This window comes from Oncorhynchus mykiss, chromosome 16 (assembly GCF_013265735.2).
Source record: "Oncorhynchus mykiss isolate Arlee chromosome 16, USDA_OmykA_1.1, whole genome shotgun sequence".
Taxonomy (NCBI): Eukaryota; Metazoa; Chordata; class Actinopteri; order Salmoniformes; family Salmonidae; genus Oncorhynchus; species Oncorhynchus mykiss.
The window spans coordinates 60,816,523-60,841,222 of NC_048580.1; the positions used below are offsets into that span (position 1 = coordinate 60,816,523).

The following is a 24,700-nucleotide window of genomic DNA, read 5'->3' on the forward strand; positions in this document are numbered from 1 at the left end:
TCTTCATGTACCAAGGACATTAATTCTTTGCCATTCAGCCTCATCTAGCCTTGGTATAGAATAGCTGATAACTAGCCTTAGGAAATCATTGGGGAAAGAAGTCACACTTCCAGTTTGCACAAATCTTTATTTGACTTGCTGTAATACAGAGATAAAGACCGTGTTAAAGGCATACATTCAATCTAACAATGTCTTCATTGTGTCTTCATTGAAAATGAAACCAGTCTTCCTTTATTCCCCATTTCAATAAGGAAAGAGCAATACCAGTATGCCTGCCCCTCCAGCATCACTACTCTGGACGGTTCTGACTTAGAATATGTGGACAACTACAAATACCTAGGTGTCTGGTTAGACTGTAAACTCTCCTTTCAGACTCAAGGCATCAAGCATCTCCAATCCAAAATTAAATCTAGAATTGGCTTCCTATTTCGCAACAAAGCATCCTTCACTCATGCTGCCAAACATACCCTCGAAAACTGACCATCCTACCAATCCTCGACTTTGGCAATGTCATTTACAAAATAGCCTCCAACACTCTACTCAACAAATTGGATGCAGTCTATCACATTGCCATCCGTTTTATCACCCAAGCCCCAAATACTACCCACCACTGCGACCTGTACGCTCTGGGCTGGCCCTCGCTTCATACTCGGTGCCAAACCCACTGGCTCCACTGGCTTCATCTACAAGCCTCTGCTAGGTAAAGCCCCGCCTTATCTCAGCTCACTGGTCATCATAGCAGCACCCACCCGTAGCACGCGCTCCAGCAGGTATATCTCACTAGTCACCCCCAAAGCCAATTCTTCCTTTGGCCGCCTTTCCTTCCAGTTATCTGCTGCCAATGACTGGAATGAACTGCAAAAATAACTGAAGCTGGAGACTCATATCTCCCTCACTAGCTTTAAGCACCAGCTGTCAGAGCAGCTCACAGATCACTGAACCTGTACATAGCCCATCCAACTTCCTCATCCCCATACTGTATTTATTTATTTCTCTTGCTCCTTTGCACCCCAGTATCTGTACTTGCACATTCATCTACTGCACATCTACCATTCCAGTGTTTAATTGCTATATTGTAATTACTTCGCCACTATGGCCCATTTATTGCCTTACCTCTCTTATCCTACCTCATTTGCACATACTATATATAGACTTTTTCTACTTTATTATTGACTGTATGTTTATTTATTCCATGTGCAACTCTGTGTTGTTGTATGTGTCGAACTGCTTTTCTTGGCCAGGTCGAAGTTGCAAATGAGAACTTGGTTACCTGGTTAAATAAAGGTGAAATACATTTTTTAAAATACTGTAGGCCTACTTTTGTTACTTTTCTGAGTCAATTCTGGTAACATTCAATGTCCTGCGTTGGTGTTAAGCATGACAAACAGCATTGTAAATAAAGAGATGTGCAGAAAGATAATCTGGCAGAAAAATCGGAACATTCTATCATAAGGTGAGAACCAGATGATCCCAATGGTATGTTCTATTGCAAACTGTCTGGGACTCGTTTCCCTGTTTACTACTCAAAGATATTTTACTTATTAAGTCAAAGACGAAATTAACTGCAATACATTGGTCTCAAATATATTAACTAGGTTACACAGAACTACGGCGGACCCAGTGTAAAATGAGAGGCTTTATACCGTATATTTCTACCGTTAAAGAAAACGTGTCCCAGTGCAAAATGCCTAGCTCTGCCCACTGGGTTGTAGCTTACAGAGCACTTTTAAAAAAAGGGTCCAATCCTTTAAGAGGTTTTAATTAAGAGAGCAAGCTAGTGGTTTGTTTACATGTAGTAAAACAAATGCTAGCGCTGACACCTTGTGGTGCTAATTTTGAACTGCACATTAATTACACTGGGATGATACTGTACATTACATGAAGCAAACAAATTGCAACTTTATTTCAAGCAGCAATATTCCTTTCTGCACACATCTCTCTCCTGAGCATGTCATACTTAAGGCCTACCTTCATTACATGGGTGGGGCTTGCACTAATCCATTGTACGGCATGTACAGTAGCTGTAGAAGTCTGGTATCCTTCAAAATGGTTAGCCTCATTGTCTAATTAAGCAATAAGGCAAAAGGGGGTGTGTTATATGGCCGATATACCACGGCTAAGGGCTGTTCTTATGCACGACGCATCGCGGAGTGCCTGGACACAGCCCTTAGCCGTTTTTTTATGTACTCTTTTTTACATTGTTAAGTCAGGAAATGTTTTGTGTCATTTCATACAGCCGGAAATAACTATTGGATATTAGAGTGGTGGTAACTCACCAGAAATATCAGCATTATGACCAGGAATACGACTTCCCTGGAGCAGATCCTTTGTTCACTCTCTCCAGAGCAATTTAACATATTCCAGAGGCCGACCCAAAACATCGCTAGCGGAGGAGAGGCACTGGAGGCGGCCTGCTGGTTTGACTTAGGAGGCGCGCACACCACCCACCGCTTCCAGGTATATTACTCGCTAATGTTCAGTCTTTGGATAACAAAGTTGATGAGCTTAGAGCAAGGATTTCTTTCCAGAGAGACATCGGGGCCTGTAACATACTTTGTTTCATGGAAACATAACTCTCTCGGGATACTCTGTCATAGTCAGTAAAGCCAGCAGTACATCGCGCAGACAGGAATAAATATCTCTCCGACAAGCAGAAGAGCCGGGGGGGGGGGGGGGGGGGGGGGGGTTCATGATTAACGACTCATGGTGTAATTCTAGGAACATACAGGAACTCAAGTAATTTTGTTCACTCAATCTAGAATACCTCACATTTAAATGCAGACCATATTATCTCCCAAGAGTATTCCTCTCCGTCATCGCCACGGCCGTTTACATACCACCTCAAGCCGAAACCTCGATGGCCCTCAAAGAACTTCACTGGACTTTATGCAACCTGGAAACCAGATATCCTGAGGCTGCATTTATTGTAGCTGGGCATTTTAACAAAGCAAATCTGAGGACTAGGCTGCTGAAATTCTATCAGCATATTGACTGTCCTACTCGCACTACTAAGACTCTTGACCATTGCTATTCAAACTTCCGGGATGCTTACAAGGCCCTTCCCCGCCCTCCTTTCGGTAAATCTGACCATGATTCCTTCTTTTTCCTCCCGTGCTATAGGTAGAAACTCAAACAGGAAGTACCCGTGCTTCATACTGTTCAACGCTGGTCTGACCAATCGGAATCCATGCTTCAGGATTGTTTTGATCACGAGGACTGGGATATGTTCTGGGTAGCATGCGAAAATAATCTAGACACATACATGGATACGGTGACTGAGTTCATAAGGAAGTGTATAGGAGATGTAGTACCCACTGTGACTATTAAAACCTACCCTAACCAGAAACCGTGGATAGATGATAGCATTTGCTCGAAACTGAAAGCGCAAAAATACCGCATTTAACAATGGCAAGGTGACTGGTAATATGCCAGAATATAAACAGTGTGGTTATTCACTCCGCAAGGAAATCAAACAAGCTAAACGTCCGTATAGAGATACATTGGAATCACAATTTAACTGCTCAGCCACGAGACGTACGTGGCAGGGACTACAGACAATCACAGACAACAAAAGGAAAAATAGCCCCGTCGCCGAGACTGACGTCTTGCTTCTGGACAGGCTAAACACATTCTTCTCACGCTTTGAAGATAACACGTGGCCCGCTATCAAGGACTGTGGGCTCTTCTTCTCCGTGGACGATTTAAACGTGTTAACCCTCGCAAGGCAGCCGGTCCAGACGGCATCCATAGCAGCGTCCTCAGAGCATATTCAGACCAGCTGGCTGGTGTGTTTATGGGCATATTCAATCTCTCCCTATTCCAGTCTGCTGTCCCCACTTGCTTCAAGATGGCCACCATTGTTCCTGTACCCAAGAAGACAAAGGTAACTGAACTTAATGACTATTGCCCAGTAGCACTCACCTCTGTCATAATGAAGTGCTTTGAGAGACTAGTCAAGTATCATATCACCTCTACCTTACCTGCCAACCTAGACCCACTTCAATATGCTTACCGCCCCAATAGATCCACAGACGATGCAATTGCCATCACTCTGCACACTGCCGTATCCCATCTGGACAAGAGGAACACCTAAGTAAGAATGCTGTTTATTGACTATAGCTCAGCATTCAACACCATATTACCCTCCAAGCTCATCATTAAGCTCGAGACCCTGGGTCTGAACCCCGCCCTGTGCAACTGGGTCCTGGACTTCCTGATGGGCCGCCCCCAGGTTGTGAAGGTAGGAAGCCTCTCCTCCACTCCGCTGATCCACAACACCGGGGCCCCGCAAGGGTGCTGTTCAGCCCCCTCCTGTACTCCCTGTTCGCTCATGACTGTGTGTCCAAGCACGCCTCCAACTCAATCATCAAGTTTGCAGACGACACAACAGTAGCAGGCATGATTACCAACAATGACGAGACAGTCTACAGGGAGGAGGTGAGGGCTCTGGGAGTGTGTGCCTGGAAAACAACCTCACACTCAACGTAAACAAAACAAAGTGTTACATCTGCTCTTGTCACACCCTCTACTGCTCATCTTGTGTCTCCTTGATCTGCCGCCACTCTCCCAGTACTCTCTCTCTGTGTGTGTGTGTTGTGTTGTGTTGTGTTGTGTTGTGTGTGTGGGCGGAGACATGTGTGATGGAGTCAGAGCAGATTCCCACCATCCGAAACCTGTTCCATAGTCAAGAACTCTACAAATACTCAGCTCTCCCACTTCCACACGGCCAGATCGTAATCTCTGCTCATTCTGCCCATTCTGTCTCTGGTTCCTGTCTCCAGTCCCACGTCTCATCATCCTGCTATTCCCCACTCTACTGCTCCCTTGCATTCCCCTCCGGACCTGCTTACCCTACTCTAACCCCGCTCCAGCCTCAGCCTCCACACCTGGTTTCCTGACTTGCACTCCATCTTCCCCGTGTTTCAATAAATACATTGGTTACTTCCTCCCAGTCTCCTCATCTGAGTCTGCTCTTGGGTTCCCCTGTTCCACTCCGCATAACAGTACGATCTGGCCAAAGAGATGAACCCAGCAGACACAGATCCTTTCCACCAAATCCTTGCCGGTCAATGCGCTCTGCTTGAGCAACATGACCAAGTCCTGAAAACCCTTCTGGAGCACATCAAAGAGTTTTCACAGAGTCTGTCTGACCTACAGAGCCGAACCTTCGCCCAGAGCTCATAACCAGTCCCATGTCCTTCTTCTCCGCCCCGGGAGCTGTTTGTTCTCCCGAGCGTTACGATGGCAACCTTGGAGCTTGCAGAGCCTTTTTGGTACAATGTTCACTAGTATTTGAGTAACAGCCCTACTCTTACGCTAGCAAACGGGCCACGATTTCCTTTCTGATTGGCTGCCTCCGTGGAGCAACCTTTTCCAGGGCCATGGCGGTGTGGGAGAGACAGTCCCCCAATCTGCTTCTCCTACTCCAGATTCACGGAGGAGATGAAGAAAGTCTTCGACCACCCGGTCTGCGGTAAGGATGCCGCAAAATGACTCCTGTCCCTCCGTCAAGGCCCCCATAGTGTTGCTGAGATAGCTTGTGAGTCTCGCACCCTCGCCGCTGAGAGCGGCTGGATTGAGGAGGCCCTTCAGGGAGCATTCCAGAACGCGCTTGTGTGGCAGAGCCAGGCTTTTCCTCAGTCTATTTTCATCGATTTGGGCGCCGAGGAGAGCTTCCTGGACCAAGGTGTAGCTATCCAGTTGGGCTGGACACTGTCCCACTCGATTCACCCCTCAATGCCAACGCTCTCAATGGACAGCTCCTCGCCTGTGTCTGTGAGAGAACCGTCTCTGTCATACTGCGTCTCTCTGGAAATCACCAGGAAAAGATCAGGTTCCACATATTCGACTGTCCTTACTCTCCCCTGGTTCTTGGCCATCCATGGTTAAAGCTACACAACCCACAGATTGACTTGACCGCCGGAAAGGTAACCAGTTGGAGTTCATTTTATCACTCTAATTGTCTACATTCCGCCCTTCCCCCTGCCTTGTCTGTGCCCCAGTTCATTCCAGAACCTACGGATCTGTCATCAGTTCCTCCCGAGTATCACGATCTAGCTCCTGTGTTCAGCAAGCACCACGCCCTGTCACTGCCGCCTTATCGGCCGTACGACTGTGCCGTTGACCTCCAGCCTGGAGCTCCTCTCCCAAGTAGCTGGTTGTTTAACCTCTCTTGCCCTGTGCAAGAGGCTATGGAGAGGTACATCCAGGATTCTCTGGCTGCAGGACTTATCAAGCCATCTACCTCTCCGGTGGGTGCTTGGTTTTTCTTTGTGAAGAAGAAGGATGGGTCACTGAGGCTATGCATAGACTTCCGTGGCCCGAATAATATCAAAGTTAAGAACAAGTATCCCTTGCCACTTATTAGCTCTGCCCCCTCCCCCCCTCCTTCCATGGTGCCATGGTGTTTACCAAACTCGACCTCCGGAATGCCTACCACCTTGTCTGCATAAGAGAGGGGGACGAGTGGAAGACTGCGTTCAACACACCACTTGGTCACTTTGAGTATTTGGTCATACCTTATGGTCTTACTTGATGATGTGCTGAGGGGTGTGATTGGATGCTTCGTTTTTGTCTATTTAGATGACATCCTGATTTTTTCCAAGGACCCTGAGGCTCACCAGCAACACGTTCGCCAAGTTCGTCAATGGCTGTTGGAGAATAAACGTTTTGTTAAAGCTGAAAAATGTGAGTTCCATGCTGCATCAGTGTCTTTCCTGGGTTATATTATTGCACATGGACAGTTACCTATGGACCCCGCCAAAGTCATGGCAGTCACAGAGTGGCCTGCGCCCTCCAACCTGAAGCAGCTACAGCGTTTCCTGGGGTTTGCAATTTTTTTTAGATGTTTCATCCGCAACTACAGCCGTCTGGCAGCACCTCTCACCACTCTCACCTCCACCTCCACTCCGTTCCACTGGACACCTGAGGCAGAGACAGCATTCCTGGAACTCAAGCGTCGCTTCACCTCCTCTCTGGTCCTTACTCAGCCCAACCCAGAACTCCAGTTCATCGTGGACGCCTCTGACACCGGAGTAGGTGCTGTTCTGTTTCAACGTTCCCCCTCTGATCAGAAGGTCCACCCATGTGCATTCTTTTCCCGTAAGCTCTCACCTGCAGAGAGGAATTTTGACATCGGAAACCGGGAACTCCTGGCAGTTAAGCTGGCTCTTGAGGAATGGCGTTACTGACTGGAGTGCTCTGTACCCCCCTTCATCATGTGGACTGACCATAAAAACGTGCCCTACATCCAGACCGCCAAACATCTGAACTCCCGGCAAGCCAGGTGGGCCTTGTTCTTCGGTAGATTCAATTTCACACTCACTTATCGCCTCGGTTCGAAGAATACCAAGCCTGATGCCCTCTCCCGCCAGTTCACCACCGACAACACGGGTACCGAGCCGGAAGCCATTGTGCCATCGTCCTGCATTTTTGCCGCCGTCGCCTGGGTGATCGAGTCCCATAAGCGCCAGGCTCAGCAGAACCAGCCTGACCCGGGTAACAGTCCAAGTAATGCTCTGTTTGTTCCAGATTGTGTTTGCTCTGACATTCTTCAATGGGGCCATTCTACCCACCTCACCTGTCACCCTGGTATGAACCGGACCCTCGCCTTCCTGCGTCTGTCGTTGCCCACCATGGAGAGAGATGTCCAGGAGTTTATCTCAGCCTGTTCGGTTTGTGCCCGGAACAAAAACGCCACTAAACCCACTTCCGGTCTGATTTGCCCTCTTCCCATACCCAGTCACCCCTGGTCACACATAGCTATGGACTTCGTCACTGGCCTTCCCCCATCTAACATTAACTCCATCATCCTCACCATTATTGACAGGTTTTCCAAAGTGGCTCACTTCATTCCCCTCTCCAAGCTCCCGTCCTCCAGAGAGACTGCGGACCTGCTAGTATCCCATGTGTTTCATCTGCATGGCATTCCCACCTACATTGTTTCCGACAGAGGACCCCAGTTTACCTCCCAGTTATGGAGATCCATCCTTCTCTCTTGGTATCAATGTCAGTTGTTCTTCTGGATATCACCCCCAGACCATCGGCCAGGCCGAACGGGCCAACCAAGAGATGGAGACTGCCCTACGCTGCGTGACTTCTGCTAACCCTTACTCCTGGAGTGCTTAGCTACCCTGGATTGAATATGCCCATAACACCCTCACCAACGCATTGTCAGGTATGTCACCTTTCGAGTGTGCTCTGGGTTACCAACCCCCCTTGTTCCCCGACCTAAAAGGTTGAAGTTGTGGTTCCTTCTGTCCAGGACCATCTGCACCGTTGTAACCGTACCGGGAGGAAGGCCCGGGCTGCCCTTCTTCGTGCCTCTGACAGGAACCAGTCCTAAGCCAACCGTTGCCGGGCCTCAGCTCCAGTCTACACCCCAGGTCAAAAGGTATGGCTCTTATCGAAGGACCTGCCATTGAAGGTGGCATCGAAGAAACTTTCCCTAGATTCATTGGTCCATTTGAAATTGGCTGTGTCATTAACCCCTCTGCTGTGCGTCTGAAACTCCCAGCCTCTCTCAGGATCCATCCTACCTTCCATGTATCCCTGATTAAACCTGTCTGCTCCAGTCCCATGTCTTCTCTTGCAGCGGCTCCTCCACCCCCTCAGCTCATCGATGACCATCCTGCCTATACCGTCCGGCGGCTTTTGGATGTTCGCCGTCGGAGTCGCAGCTGGCAGTACCTGGTTGGCTGGGAAGGATACGGGCCTAAGGAGTGCTGCTGGGTGCCACACCGTCACATTCTGGACCCCTCCCTTTTATGTGATTTCTCTACCTCACACCCAGATAAGCCTGGTCAGGCGCCAAGTGGTGCCCGTCTCCTTGACCTTCCGCCACTCCCCCAGCGCTTTCTCCCTCTGTGTGTGTGTGTGTGTGTGTGTGTGTGTGTGTGATTGTGTGGGCGGAGACAGGTGTGCTGGAGTCAGAGCAGATCCCCACCAGCTGCAACCTGTTCCATAATCAAGACCTCTACAAATACTCAGCCCTGCCACTTCTTTGCTTCCTCTTTCAATATATAATTTGGTGATTATGACTCCATGACTCCATTTGTAACGAGTTTCTGTAAATTACTTTTGGTAGCATTTCTATGTTGAAGACTCAAGAACAATGTCCAATTCGATTTATTCTTGTAATACATTACACTTGATCCTTGTTGAATAAGTACCTGCAATTATTTTTGTTTTTCCTCTAACCTATGTTGTGCCTCTATAGTACAGTTTCCATTACCATCCACCTGCACTGTTATTTCCTCTATTTACTTTATTAGTCTAATCTCTTTTGACCTAAATTGCTTTTGTTTTAATGATGAATATTATATTGAATGGCCTCTAAAAGTAAATTTAAAAGTGTCTCATACAATAAGGAGATCTGCTGTACCTACAGTACCAGTCAAAAGTTGACACACCTACTCATTCAAGGGTTTTCTTTATTTTGACTATTTTCTACATTGTAGAATGATAGTGAAGAGATCAAAACTACGAAATAACAGATATTTCATGTAGTAACTGTGAGCGGACCAAGTAATTGGGCGTCACTCTAAAGCGGGAAGGTGGAATAAACGAGTCAGGAGTAGGTTTTCTTGATTGAACACAGTTCTCTATTGAGGGCATTTGGTCAACACAAACACTCCAACATAATCAATGAAAATCTTCCAAGGAAAAACATACAGATGAAACAGGAACACAATAGGATTAGCTTTAAACTACAACAAAAGTCACGGGATTGTCACCGTCTTAGTGGTTCTTCCTGGATAGCTCCTCTCTCTCGGTGGCCATCTTCCAGGGATAGTTTTCCCCTCCCCACTCTGCTGGTTCCATTCTCTCTCTTATAGGGGAAGGAGAGTATGTCATTAGTACCGTCAGCTGTGCTTAATTGCCTCTGGTTACCTTGTCTCCCATGCCTTGTTGGGCTACTATCCGTGAGCCCAGCCTGCCCTCTGGTGGTCCTTCCAGATAACCAAAAAAATGTTAAACAAATCAAAATATATTTTATATTTGAGATTTGTCAAAGTAGCCATGCCTTGATGACATCTTTGCACACTCTTGGTATTCTTTCAACTAGCTTCATTTGGAATACTTTTCCAACAGTTTTGAAGGAGTTTCTACATATGCTGAGCACTTGTTGGCTGTTTTCCTTTCACTCTGTGGTCCAACTCATCCCAAACCATCTCAATTGGTTTGATATTGGGTGATTATGGAGGCCAGGTCTTCTGTTGCAGCAGTCCATCCCTCTCCTTATTGATCAATTTGCCCTTACACAGCCTGGAGGTGAGTTTTGGGTCATTGTCCTGTTTAAAAACAAATGATAGTCCCACTAAGCGCAAACCAGAATGGATGGCGTATCGCTGCAGAATGCGGTAGTAGCCATGCTGGTTAAGTGTGCCTTGAATTCTAAATAAATCACTGACAGTGTCACCAGCAAAGCACCCCCACACCATCACACCTCCTCCTCCATGCTTTACGGTGGAAACCACACATGTGGAGATCATCCGTTCACCTACTTTGCACATGAACGCTCACTCATTTGGGAATAATTGCAATCAATATATATTTACGCCCAGTGTGTCGCCGTGATCTCTGTTGGAATCGTCAGTCCTTCTGTTGGAGAGTTCATCAGAGTCTCTCTCTCTCTCTCTGCTTCCCTGTAGATCAAAGTCTTTCGTGGTTAGAATGGATACTTCGGAGTACCATTCAGAAATGCTCTCATAGAATAGATATTTCGGTGGTTGTCGGTCTTCACATTCCAGATTGACATAATTTCTAGCTGCACACTAGTAATTATTATCTAAGATTTGCTCTTATTCTGTAGGGATCGATAGTCTCAGAGTTTAACTATTTCCAGCCATGTAGCCAATGCTCCACGTGGTATGGTTAGGAATTCAATAACTATTCTCAATCACAGCTCACGCTGTGGGCTTGCGTAGTCTAAACTCAAACCTTTGTCCCCTCAGCTGACCAAGGTACGCGTGGTCTAAAGAGAATTTCCTCAGGAGTGGGTTTTATTTGTAACAATAGAAAAGGCGGGTCTATGACGCCAGATCATGCCTGTGCTCACGGGGGCGGGCCAATGACTTAGTTCAACTTCAAAGGGAATATAATTATTTCACATTAAAGGTTTAACATCATATTACATCATTTCACAAATAGTATAATCTTTACTCATTCATTTTATACAAGAATTAGATGCAAATCTAATAATTGAGAAATGTACATATTCAGAGATATAGTTATGTGTGTTTCCTGTCCTCTCTGAGGTTACCAAATAAAACACACTCGTCATACCTGTCTGTCCCTTAAGTGTCCATGGAACATTCCCACCTCACAAGTGGACATTATGCATCAAATCCCCATTTTGGGGATTTAGGAGTTCGCCATGTGAAATCCTTTGTTCTCTCTATGTGTCTCTTTCTGCATGGCCAGGGGGAGAGAGTCTCTGCAAGGAATTTATGACCTGACATAACAGAGCCTGAGTGTAGGAGAGGGAGGGAGATGCCACAATCTATACCCAGGAAGGGCCACGTCATGACACTATATTAAGCACTACACAATCGAGGGATACTACAGTATATTACAAAACTGTAGTATCCCTCGATCATGTAAAGTACTTACTATAGAATGTTGTAGTATACTGTAGAATACTATATTAAATAGGGCCTACTACACTACGTCCGTAAAATAAACTAGTTTCCACAAAACACCAGAGTTTTACTATCATTATCTTCTTATGGCTAGCGGAACGCCTCGACAACATTTCGCTGAAAAGGCAGTGCGCAAATTCATTTTTTAATATGTAACTTTCATACATTCACAAGTGCAATACACCAAATTAAAGCTTCATTTCTTGTTAATCTACCCATCGTGTCCGATTTCAAAAAGGCTTTACAGCGAAAGCACAACATATGATTATGTTAGGTCAGAGCCTAGTCACAAAAACACATCCATCCATTTTCCAGCCAAAGAGAGGAGCCACAAAAAGCAGAAATAGAGATCAAATTAATCACCTAACCTTTGATAATCTTCATCAGATGGCACTCATAGGACTTCATGTTACACAATACATGTATGTTTTGTTCGATAAAGTTCATATTTATATCCAAAAATCTCAGTTTACATTGGCGTGTTATTGTTCAGTAATGTGCCTCGAAAACATCCGGCGAATTTGCAGAGAGTTTACAGAAATACTCATCATAAACTTTAACATTAGATACAAGTGTTATGCACAGAATTAGAGATATACTTCTCCTTAATGCAACCTCTGTGTCAGATTTTTTAAAAACTTTACGGATAAAGCAAACCATGCAATAATCTGAGTACAGCGCTCAGACAACAAAAACAAGCCACACAGATATCCGCCATGTTGTGGAGTCAGTAAAAGTCAGAAATAGCGTTATAAATATTCACTTACCTTTGATGATCTTCATCAGAATGTACTCCCAGGAATTCCAGTTTCACAGTAAATGTTTGATTTGTTCGATAAAGTCCATCATTTATGTCCAAATATCTCCTTTTTGTTAATGCGTTTAGTACACAATACAAACTCACGAGGCGCGGGCAAGTCCAGGTGAAAGTTCAGACGAAAAGTCATATTACAGTTCATAGAAACATGTCAAACGAAGTATGGAATCAATCTTTAGGATGTTTTTATCATAAATCTTCAATAATGTTTCAACCGGAGAATTCCTTTGTCTGTAGAAATGCGATGGAACACAGCTAACTCTCACATGAGTGCGTGTGATTCAATAATGTTCCAACCGGAGAATTTCTTTGTCTTGAGATCAGCTCATGGCACTCTGCCAGACACCTGGCTCAAACAGCTCTCATTAGCCCCCACTTCACAGTAGAATCCCCCAACAAGGTTCTAAAGACTGTTGACATCTAGTGGAAGCCTTAGGAAGTGCAATATGACCCCATAGACACTGTATATTGGATAGGAAATTAGTTGAAAAACTAAAAACCTCAGATTTCCCACTTCCTGGTTGGATTTGTCTCAGGTTTTTGCCTGCCATATGAGTTCTGTTATACTCACAGACATCATTCAAACAGTTTTAGAAACTTCAGAGTGTTTTCTATCAAAATCTACTAATATGCATATATTAGCAACTGGGCCTGAGTAGCAGGCAGTTTACTCTGGGCGAGCTTTTCATCCAGACGTGAAAATGCTGCCCCCTATCCCAAACAGGTTTTAAACTACAGCATTTTATTTGCATATACTCCACTCCAGCCAGCGGCTGAGCCGTTGTTGCTCCTAGACGTTTCCTCTTCACAATAACAGTACTTACAGTTGGCCGGGGCAGCTCTAGCAGGGCAGAAATGTGAAGAACTGACTTGTTGAAAGGTGAAATCCAATGACGGTGCCACATTGAAAGTCACTGAGCTTTTCAGTAAGGCCATTCTACTGCCAATGTTTGTCTATGAAGATTGCATGGCTGTGTGTGAGTGATTTTATACACCTGTCAGCAAAGGGTGAGGCTGAAATAGCCAAATCCCCTAATTTGAAGGGGTGTCCACATACTTTTGTATATATAGTGTACAATCACAGCCATTTACACACAAAGTAACATTTAGGTTGAGTCATCACATACCACAACGAGACAGATAAGTGTATGATTCAGAACAACAGTAGGGTGTTAGCAACAATTCATCTAAGATAAAATATTTCTGCACTTCCTGAAAACAACATTCCATTCATCAAGAGGTGGAAGGAAGGAGAGTGCTAAAGTGGGCGGGGTTAATCTGTCAAGCACTGTCAATAATTATTAGCATCTCGCCCAGTAAAGGCTTTTTGCTCTTCATATCAAATAGCTTCGTTAGGTAGGGTCCAGTCGTCTTGTGTCTAGACTCTAGTTTTTCCTGAAGAAGACGTGACCTGATGCAGAAAAACTCCAGACTCTAGTTCTAGCCTATAACTAAGACCCTGAGTTTATCTGTTTTGGTCAGCCTGATGCTGGCATGACTGCCTATTATTCTATTTTCTACATAACAGATGTATGTTGTGGGGTGGAAGGTAGCCTAGTGGTTAGAGCGTAGGGGCAGTAACCAAAAGGTTGCTGGATCAAATCCCTGAGCTGACAAGGTAAAAATCTGTTGTTCTTTCCTTGAACAAGGCAATTAACCCACTGTTCCCCAGTAGGCTCTCATTGTAAATAAGAATTTGTTCTTTACTGACTAGTTAAAAATTATTATTATTATTATTCACAAGATGTTGCTATCTGAATGTGCTGTTATTTGCATCAAGTGAATAAGCCCAAGTCATTGATATCTGAATGTGCTGTTATATAAGCCCACTCTCACCTGCCCCATGACCACAATTTCCTTTGGTTATACCTACAAACCCAGTTGTTGTCTTTCACTTATTGTTCCAAATTATACACAAGAAAACTATTATGAAAACATAAACCTATTTTGTTTTGTTCTCTCTTTCTCTCTCTTCTCACTCTCTCTCTCTCATTGTCTGGTTTCAGGTCTGCTGAGTGTGAAAATGTGTATTTATTATGGATCCCCATTAGCTACTGCCATTTCAATACATTCACAGATTTCACAACACACTGTGTACCCTACTCCACCACTACCACATGTTTACAGTACAAAATACATGTGTACATGTGTGTATAGTGTGTATGTTATCGTGTGTGTATGCATGTGTCTGTGCCTATGTTTGTGTTGCTTCACAGTCCCCGCTGTACGCTAAGGTATATTTTTATCTGTTTTTTTCATCTAATTTTACTGCTTGCATCAGTTACTTGATGTGGAATAGAGTTTCATGTAGTCCTGGTTCTATTTAGTACTTTGCGCCTCCCATAGTCTGTTCTGGACTTGGGGACTGTGAAGAGACCTCTTGTGGCATGTCTTGTGGGGTATGCATGGGTGTCCGAGTTGTGCGCCAGTAGTTGAAACAGACAGCTTGTTGCATTCAACATGTCAATACCTCTCATAAAAACAAGTAGTGATGAAGTCAATCTCTCCTCCACTTTGAGCCAGGAGAGATCGACATGCATATTATTCATATTAGCTCTATGTGTACATCCAAACGGCCAGCCATGCTGCCCTGTTCTGAGCCAATTGCAATTTTCCCTTTTTGTGGCACCTGACCACACGACTGAACAGTAGTCCAGGTGCAACAAAACTAGGGCCTGTAGGACCTGCCTTGTTGATACTGCTGTAAAGAAGGTAGAGTAGCACTTTATTAGGGACATACTTCTCCCCATTTTAGCTACTGTTGTATCATATGTTTTGACCATGACAGTTTACAATCCAGGGTTACTCCAAGCAGTTTAGTCACCTCAACTTGCTCAATTTCCACATTATTTATTACAAGATTTAATTGAGGTTTAGGGTTTAGTGAATTATTTGTCCTAAATACAATGCTTTGAGATGTAGAAATATTTAGGACTAACTTATTCCTTCTGACCCACTCTGAAGCAAACTGCAACTCTTTGTTAAGTGTTCCAGTCATTTCAGTCGCTTTAGTAGCTGACATGTATAGTGTTGAGTCATCTGCATACACAGACACACTGTCTTTACTCAAAGCCAGTGGCATGTCATTAGTAAAAATTGAAAAAGTAATGGGCCTAGACAGCTGCCCTGGGGAATTCCTGATTCTACCTGGATTATGTTGGAGAGGCTTCCATTAAGAACACCCTCTGTGTTCTGTTAGACAGGTAACTCTTTATCCACAATATAGCAGGGAGTGTAAAGCCATAACACATACGTTTTTCCAGCAGCAGACTATGATCGATAATGTCAAAAGCCGCACTGAAGTCTAACAAAACAGCCCCCACAATCTATTTATCACAAATTTCTCTCAGCCAATCATCAGTCATTTGTGTAAGTGTGTGCTTGTTGAATCTCCTTCCATATAAGCTTGCTGAAAGTTTGTTGTCAATTTGTTTACTTTAAAATAGCATTGTATATGGTCAAACACCATCTTTTCCAAAAGTTTACTAAGGGTTGGTAACATGCTGATTGGTCGTCTATTTGAGCCTGTAAAGGGGGCTTTACTATTCTTAGGTAGCGGGATGACTTTTGTTCCCCTCAAAGCCTGGGGGCACAAGCTTTCTAGTAGGCTTAAATTGATATGGCAAATAGGAGTGGCAATATCGTCCGCTATTATCCTCAGAAATATTCCATCCAAGTTGTCAGACCCCGGTGGCTTGTCATTGTTGACAGACAATATTTTTTTCACCTCTTCCACACTCAAAATTACAATGCTTGTCTTTCATAATTTGAAATGCTTCAAACTGTTTGCTCCTCATTACACACCACAGACCAACAAATATTCTTTACATCAACATACAATACATTTTGTAATGATTCCTATGACCTCTTATACACTATATTAGGCCCAGCCTTTGGAACTTTGATTTTCCTAGACATGGCTACTACATTGTGATCACTACATCCGATGGTTCTGGATACTGCTTTCAAGCTAATTTCTGCAGCATTAGTAAAGATGTGATCAATACATGTTGATGATTCATTCATGTGCTGTTTGTAACTACCCTGGTAGGTTGACTGATAACCTGAACCAGATTGCAGGCACTGGTTACAGTTTGAAGTTTTTTATTGAGTGGGCAGCTTGATGAAAGCCAGTCAATATTTAAATTAAAATGAAAATATACATTGGTTGATATCACATACATTGTCAAGCATTTCTCACGTTATCCAGATACTGACTGTTAACACTTGGTCTATAGCAGCTTCCCCCCAGAATGGCCTTTAGGTAAGGCAGATGAACCTGTAGCCATATTACTTCAACAGTATTTAACATCAGATCCTCTCTAATCTTTACAGGAATGTGGTTCTGAATATAAACAGCAACACCTTGATCTTTTCTGTACATTTCATAACCTTGTTTTGCTACCACTGTGTCAAAGGTATTATCAGAGATATGAGAGTATGAGTGTCATCTGTTTCTAGCAAATTATTGATTTCATCAAACTTGTTTCTTAAGCTACATATGTTAATGTGGGCCATTTTGAGCACCTTTCTGGGATGCTTACTTATTTTATTGCTTTACTGGGAAGCTTAGCAGAAGTAGATATGCTCATGTTATTTATGTTAGTGCAGGGTGAGCTGCACACAGTGGACTTCCTCCTAGGGCACACCGGCTCAGTGTTAATAGTATAAATCTGGCTCATGAGTAATGTATACAACAGCTGTACGATCAGCAGAGGACAGTTAGAGGGACATAAATTAGGTTACTTACATTGTGTCTACCAACACCCCTGGTGTAATATACATTTTCTGAAGCATTATGACAACTCTGTTTCACAATGGTAGGGATTAACTGAGCTGGTCATTGGGTCATCTCAACGCAGCCTTATAATGCTGTGAAAGGATCCAGGAACACAAATGATTCGGGTGGATCCCATCTTCCTTATAGGAAGGTCTTGTCATGATAACCATCACACATCTGGTACTTTGTGGAGGTTGGAATGAAGAGAATGTAGAAAATGTGGATGTGTAGTCTAGTCAATAATCTGTCAGAAGTGAAAAATGAGTCAAACGATTGCATGTGATCCCCATTATGAGTCTATTTGTGTCTGAACATCTTGGTACATGATATTGCATCATTAAACCGTTTTAATAGAAGTAAAGAAAACTATTTTAGGCTAACCTTATACTGGGAAACAAGCTCAATTCAGTTTATAGTAGAGCATAACAAATAAAGTGGTTCTGTGAGGTCTGGTTGACATCATTTCTCTGATGTAGTATGATGAAGTATATGTAAGGGATAATCAACGAGGGGCTCTATGCGTTCAATGGAAAATAATTACCGACACGGTGTGTTCCACTACGTGCTAGCAGAGTGGAACCGACCTCACACCGAGTTGCATTAGTGTCCAGAGAACAAAAAGAGCCCAGCGTTGATTATCCATTTTATACCATGACTATAATTTAACATAATTGCCAATAGAAATTAGTTAATTTGCCGGTAGGAATGTTTTCAACATCCACTGAAGAAGCTAGCAAGTTTACTAGATGGCTACAGTAGTTGCCATGATAGCTAAACTTGCAAGTCTGTTTGGTTAACTAAATCACCAGTCCTATCTTCCCATTATGAAAATCGGATTCAATGGCAATGAAGTTTTCAATTCGACTTTGCTTTCAAGAGCAGCTCAAACATAGAACACGTAAGAATTAACTATAGCCATTGAATTCTACCGTGCAACTACACCAATGCCTTATAGGAAAACAGTGCACGTTCTAGAATGCCCTTCAAGCCAATCAAAAACAAGTATTCTACAATGCCATGGTATAAAGTAACAGTAACACTTTCCTTGATGCAAATTCTTGGGTGATAGTCTTATAAATATTCATAGTATGATAAATATCACAGCCAATGGGCTCTAGTCTCATAATGCTCTATGACTGCATCAATATATTATGAGTGCTACGGATTGTTATGGAAACTGTAGCCCCTTCTGAAAATGACCACTGAGTCATGTTGCATCTCAGTAACATTTTGTTTTTCAGTGGTACGATCTGGAGGAGTCGGTGGTTTCCACCATTTTGATGAAGACAGCAGAAGATCGGGTGGGCTGCTGGTAGCTGGTCTCTGGCATGGTGTCTGGGGGGGGAAAAGAGGAGGATGCGGGTTGTTATTAGAAAAAGCTCATGTCACCATCAAGATTCCCTTACCCCTCTTCCTGCCAATCACCACACCTGTTTTCGATCCCTAAATCCTATCAATAGTATAAGCCTTCGTAAAACAAGGTTCGAAGGTAAAGGAATGTGAGAGGAGAATGTTAACTTTAGAGATAATAGTTCTGTCAGGAGCGTCTAGTAGATTAGGGTGATAGAACTTACAAGGCTTTGTGGTAGAAATGTTGGTGATTGATTGTTGTCCAAATCTGTGGACGGAAGAGGAAGAGAGAATAACAACATCATACAGCATACATATCATACACACACACTTAATTTTCTCTGCATCATGGATTTCGGAAGCCGTCTATGCAGAGGAGCTGGTCATAGTGGAACTTTGAGTCCCTCAGAGTTTCATAATCTCCTTACTTGGTCTCCTCGCCCTCCAGCAGTTTCCTGTAGGTGGAAATCTCGATGTCCAAGGCCAGCTTGACGTTCATCAGGTCCTGGTACTCCCTGATCTGGCAGGCCATGTCCTGCTTGGCTCTCTGCATAGCTACCTCCAGGTCCTTGATTAGAGCCCTGGCATCCTTTACGGCAATCTCCCCATGTTCCTCTGCCTCGGTTATCGGTCTCTCCAGGTTGGCCTTCTATAGGGTTAAGGGGGAAAATGAAACAGAAAAAATAAGCGTGGTTTTCTCCACGCTGTTAGAAATGGGTCATTTTTACAGTAATTAGGTTTTCATTATAGCCCAGAATACATTATTGTATGCATAACGTAGGCCTATGTAGTTCAGGTATGCATAAACACTGTCATCATCTGTCCTCCATTTGTGTATGTGTAATTATACCCAGTGAACATGTGCTGCCATCCGGCATATGACTTAATTGCTCCATTCTAAAATGTGTCTTTGTCCTCCAGACAAAGATTTTGGTATTTTATTCTGAGAGTGTCACATTCTGAGAGTGTCAGTGTCACAATGGTGCTGTGCCAAATCGTAGATAATGAGAAGTTGGCCAAAGCAGAAATCAGTCTGGCACCAAGCCTTGACATACAGTACTCCTCAATTATAAGGTGGTGTTCTATCAGGTCTGACACTATAGTCTATGATTAAAACAGTCTTCAATTATAGAATTCTTTATTACTCCTTCCAGTCAGGTGCGATGCTCACCTGTCCCTTGACAGCCAGAATCTCGTTCTGCAGGCGGCTGATGAGTCGGTTCAGCTCGGCGATCTCAGCCTTGGTGTTGCGCAGCTCCTCTGCAGCCTGGCCAGCCTGGCCGGCCAAACTTTCAACCTGATGTGGGCAGAGACGACAGGTTTATTTTACGAATTATTGTTTGACCTGCTGTACTGCTCCATTAGGCATGAACCCTTAAGATTTCCTCATTCTCTAACCCCTGACCTCACCTTGGTCTTGTACCAGCTCTCGGCCTGCTCGCGACTGCGAGCAGCGATGTCTTCGTACTGGGCCTTGACGTCAGCTATGATCTGGTTCATGTCCAGGCCCCTGGAGTTGTCCATCTGAACCACCACAGAGGTGTCCTTCACGTCAGACTGCAGCTCACCCAGCTCCTGTCATGAAAGAAACAATGTCATTTCTCTATTCATCTCTATAGTGTTAAATACCGTGTCTCTATAGTATTGGCATCTTTGACTATAGGGGCATCAAAAATATATATGTGTGATTTAGCACTGCCTTACCTGATCGTACAAGACCTTCAAGAAGTTGACCTCCTCTTCCAGCCCAGCCAACCTGTCCTCCAGAGCCACCTTGGACAGGTAACCAGCATCCACATCCTACAGGACATCAGAAGACAGTCAACAGCTGTGACACTGAGAAACATGCCTACCCGATGCGGCCTCACATAACACGTCATAGCCCCTTTTTTCCTGTTCATATGTAGATGTTTGCATTACTGACTCTTGTTTATATGGAAAATACTCAAGCTTTATTGAACATAAAAAGCACATTTGTAATACACCTTTGATGATATGCCTATTTTCCCTAACTATTATTAATCTTCCACCCACGGCAGATTAATCAAATTAGATCAGAATGGGACTCTGGCTATACTTTATCTATACAATACATTTCTGAGACTATTCTTCACTGAATGTTATCATTCAGTTGCATACCTTTTTCAGCAGGACAAAGTCATGATCTGCTGTGTTCCTCTTTCTGATCTCATCTTCATACCTGGAACAAGCCAAAGCAATAGAATAGGGTTAGGGTCTCTATAACAGGGGAGAACAACTCTGGCCCCGAAGAGCTGCATTATGCAGGCGTTTGTCACAGTCCAGCATGCATGTCTTGCATGACAACAAACATGACAGAGGAATTGGCTAATGCACAAACAGATCTCCAACCAGACTAACGTCACTGTGTCTTTACTTTGATTTTAAGTCTTCCACATTATGGTGCATGTTCCTGTTCTCCATATCCAACAGGTCCTTGTCATTGTTGATCTGGTCCAGCTGTCTCTGCAGGTTTTTGATGTAGGTCTGGAACATGGGTTCTATGTTGGAGGAGCCAGTTGTCTGGTCCTGCATCAGCTTCCACTTGGTCTCCAGCATCTTGTTCTGCTGCTCCAGGTGTCGCACCTGTGACACACACATAAATAATTGATTTGTTATTATAGATGTTTGGACTCCTCAGTCCACACGTCATGTTTGGCACACACGCAGGCACGTACACACACACACACAAACATTGAAACAGTGCCCAGAGGGAGAGGTGCTTCTAGGGTTAAACACTCCAAGAGGAGGAAACAATGTCTTAATTCTGTTATGGACTATACAAGATTGGTTCTCTAATTATGTACAGTCGTGGCCAAAAGTTGAGAACGACACAAATATTAATTTCCACAAAGTTTGCTGCTTCAGTGTCTTTAGATATTTTTGTCAGATGTTACTATGGAATACTGAAGTATAATTTCAAGCATTTCATACGCGTCAAAGGCTTTTATTGACAATTATATGAAGTTCATGCAAAGAGTCAATATTTGCAGTGTTGACCCTTCTTTTTCAAAAAAAAGTGTTGACTTTTTTGCAATCCGCCCTGGCATGCTGTCAATTAACTTATGTGCCACATCCTGACTGATGGCAGCCCATAATCAATGCTTGCAGTTTGTCAGAATCAGCAGTCCAATCCCTGTACCTTTTGCAGAATATCAGTCTGTCCCTGATGTTTTTTCCTGGAGAGAAGTGGCTTCTTTGCTGCCCTTCTTGACACCAGGCCATCCTCCAAAAGTCTTCCCCTCACTTTGCGTGCAGATGCACTCACACCTGCCTGTTGCCATTCCTGCGCAAGCTCTGTACTGGTGGTGCCCCGATCCAGCAGCTGAATCAACTTCAGGAGACGGTCCTGGCGCTTGCTGGACTTTCTTGGGCGCCCTGAAGCCTTCTTCACAACAATTGAACCACTCTCCTTGAAGTTCTTGATGATCCAATAAATGGTTGATTTAGGTGCAATCTTACTGGCAGCAATATCCCTGCCTGTGAAGCCTTTTTTGTGCCAAGCAATGATGACAGCATGTGTTTCCTTGCAGGTAACCATGTTTGACAGAGGAAGAACAATAATTACAAGCACCACCTTCCTTTTGAAGCTTCCAGTCTGTTATTCGAACCCAATCCACATGATAGAATGATCTCCTGTCCTCGTCAACACTCACACCTGTGTTAACGAGAGAATCACTGACATGATGTCAGCTGTTCCTTTTGTGGCAGGGCTGAAATGCAGTGGAAATGTTTTTGGGGAATTCAGTTCATTTGCATAGCAAAGAGGGACTTTGCAATTAATTGCAATTCATCTGATCACTCTTCATAACATTCTGGAGTATATGCAAATTGCCATCATACAAACTGAGGCAGCAGACTTTGTGAAAATTAATATTTGTGTGTTTCGTTCATCATATTGATGAGACCAAGGGGCAGCGTGATAAGCATACATTGTTATTTTAATGAAGGAAAACCACTAAACAAACGACGCTATATACCACGAGTGCTGACAGACAACTACACATAGACAATAACCCACAAAACCAAAATGGGAAATGGCAACCTAAATAGAATCCCCAATCAGAGACAACGATAAACAGCTGCCTCTGATTGGGAACCAATTCAGGCCACCATAGACCTACATTTACCTAGACATACCAAAACCCCATAGATATACAAAAACCCTAGACAAGTGAAAAACACACATACCACCCTCGTCACACCCTGACCTAACCAAAATAATAAAGAAAACAAAGATAACTAAGGTCAGGGCGTGAAATTGTGTAATTCTCAAAACTTTTGGCCATGACTGTAGATTGGAGTGTCATTACCATCATCACAACCATATTCCTCTTATTATTATTATTATTAAGAATGCCGTTATTAAGAAGATGTGATGCAATCCACCTCACTCCTCATTTTTAATGCTTTTCATACATTTTCTGGATTTACCACAATAACTCTGACTTTTAATATTTTTTCCAGTATTTTTCACTTGAGTTGAACATTCACACAAACAAACGACAAAAAACAGCAAGCGGCAAAAAACACTATTTATACTGTACCTTATCAATAAAAGTGGCAAAGCGGTTGTTGAGACCCTTGATCTGGTTCATCTCATGGGTGCGGACAGCCTGGATTTTGGGGTCGATATCCAGGTTGATGGGTGCCAGCAGGCTCTGGTTGATGGTCACGGCCGTGATGGAGCCTCCCATGTAGAGGCCGCTGCTGCTTGTCCTGGGGCCATTTCTGGAGCCCAAGGACATGCTGCTGAAGTCCCTCATGTAATTAGGGCTTGTCCCAGTGCGATTCTTTGTCCTTATGCTCATGGTTCCGTTGTGTGAATGTATTACAGCTGGGATGATTGCAGACTGAGGCTGGAGTTGCTGAGGTGTGTTACCGTTAACAAATTCATCCCCTTATATAGAAGGGCCAGGGTAGGGCCAGTGTAGCCTGTGTCTGTGTGTGGGTGTATGTATGTGTGTGGGCGTGAAAGAGTTGGTCAAGGTATGCCACTTCTCAATGTGGAAGAACCAGTCAAATGCATACTGTACATACCTATTTTAAGCCCCTTCACCCTCTGTTACAGACATGGTGTACCTGGATACCTGACTTGCTTTAGGGAACCAAGACTTGTGGTTTTACCTCTACCACATGAACACTCAAAGGTCAAAAAACACCTTAGAGGGAATGTGATGTGCTGTATCAGCCAGCCTTTAGAACTGTTTTTTAATAACAAGACTTTACACTGGCCTTTATATTTAACTTAATATTTTCTCTCTTTAACTACTGGTGCCATCTAAAAGAGGTAACGATGTGTGTCTTTCATGTTCTCCAAGTCAGCTTGTCCAGTTATGGGAGTTGTGTTCCAGTTATGAGAGTATGTGACAGTTAGCCAGCATCTCACCTCTTTGGGTTCTTTATTCCTTTATTTATAAATTAAAGTAATTGATTGACCAGAAAGTTCATCCCCTGGTGTTGCAGGTCTTAAACAGCCCTATATGACCGTAATTGAAGGATTGTAAATGGTGTTGGTATAAAATTGTGACCCTAGAGGTCAGCATACAAATGAAGAAGTAACAATAGGAATGGTACATTGCCAGACAGCTTTGTTGTGAGTAGAACTTCAAATCCAAACCATATCCCAAAATTGGTAAAAAGTATAACTGACCTTAAATTTGTGTTCACAAGCAACGTTATCTTTCTCCAAAAGATTAGAAACGTGACATGTAAATATTTATAGCCAAAACAAGTCTTTGCATATCAAAACTTGAACCACAGCACAAAAGATTCAGGTAAAACTGGTCAATCAAATGCTATCGAGAACCTAGAAGGGTATTTGGGCTGTCCCTTTTTGGTTCCAGGTAGAAACCTTTTGGGTTCAATATAGAACCATTTCCACAGAAGGATCTACATGGAACCCAGAATGGTTCACCTGGAAACCAAAAAGGGTTCTCCTATGGGGACAGCCAAAGAACCATTTTGGAACCCTTTTTTCTAAGAGTGTACATAAGACCTACAAAACTACACATTTTGAATCAACATTGGCTGCTTGTGACACATACGGTGCTCTCTCTAGTAGACAAATAGGCAGCTCTGAGGTAGGATATA

At 43.6% G+C, this 24,700-nt stretch overlaps 1 protein-coding gene across 1 annotated transcript; it reads right to left on the reverse strand.

Moving 5' to 3' along the window:
• Positions 1-16,550: 16,550 nt before the first annotated feature.
• Positions 16,551-23,506, reverse strand: LOC110492482 (intermediate filament protein ON3). Its single transcript, XM_021566839.2, has 9 exons — positions 23,155-23,506; positions 20,985-21,193; positions 20,729-20,789; positions 20,294-20,389; positions 20,000-20,164; positions 19,761-19,886; positions 19,018-19,238; positions 18,814-18,857; positions 16,551-18,574 (listed from the first exon to the last, which is right to left on the reverse strand). Exons 1-9 carry the CDS (start codon positions 23,416-23,418, stop codon positions 18,477-18,479), a joined length of 1,284 nt encoding a protein of 427 aa, XP_021422514.2. The 5' UTR covers positions 23,419-23,506; the 3' UTR covers positions 16,551-18,476.
• Between the last annotated feature and the right edge of the window lie 1,194 nt (positions 23,507-24,700).

Bases quoted from the DNA above. Each gene is read 5' to 3' on its own strand.
- LOC110492482 (XM_021566839.2), bottom strand. From the start codon at position 23,418: ATGAGCATAAGGACAAAGAATCGCACTGGGACAAGCCCTAATTACATG. The intron at 20,165-20,293 runs GTAAGGCAGTGC...CTTTCATGACAG, and splicing joins TGAAGGTCTTGTACGATCAG to GAGCTGGGTGAGCTGCAGTC. The intron at 19,239-19,760 runs GTGAGCATCGCA...TTAACCCTATAG, and splicing joins TTCTGGCTGTCAAGGGACAG to AAGGCCAACCTGGAGAGACC.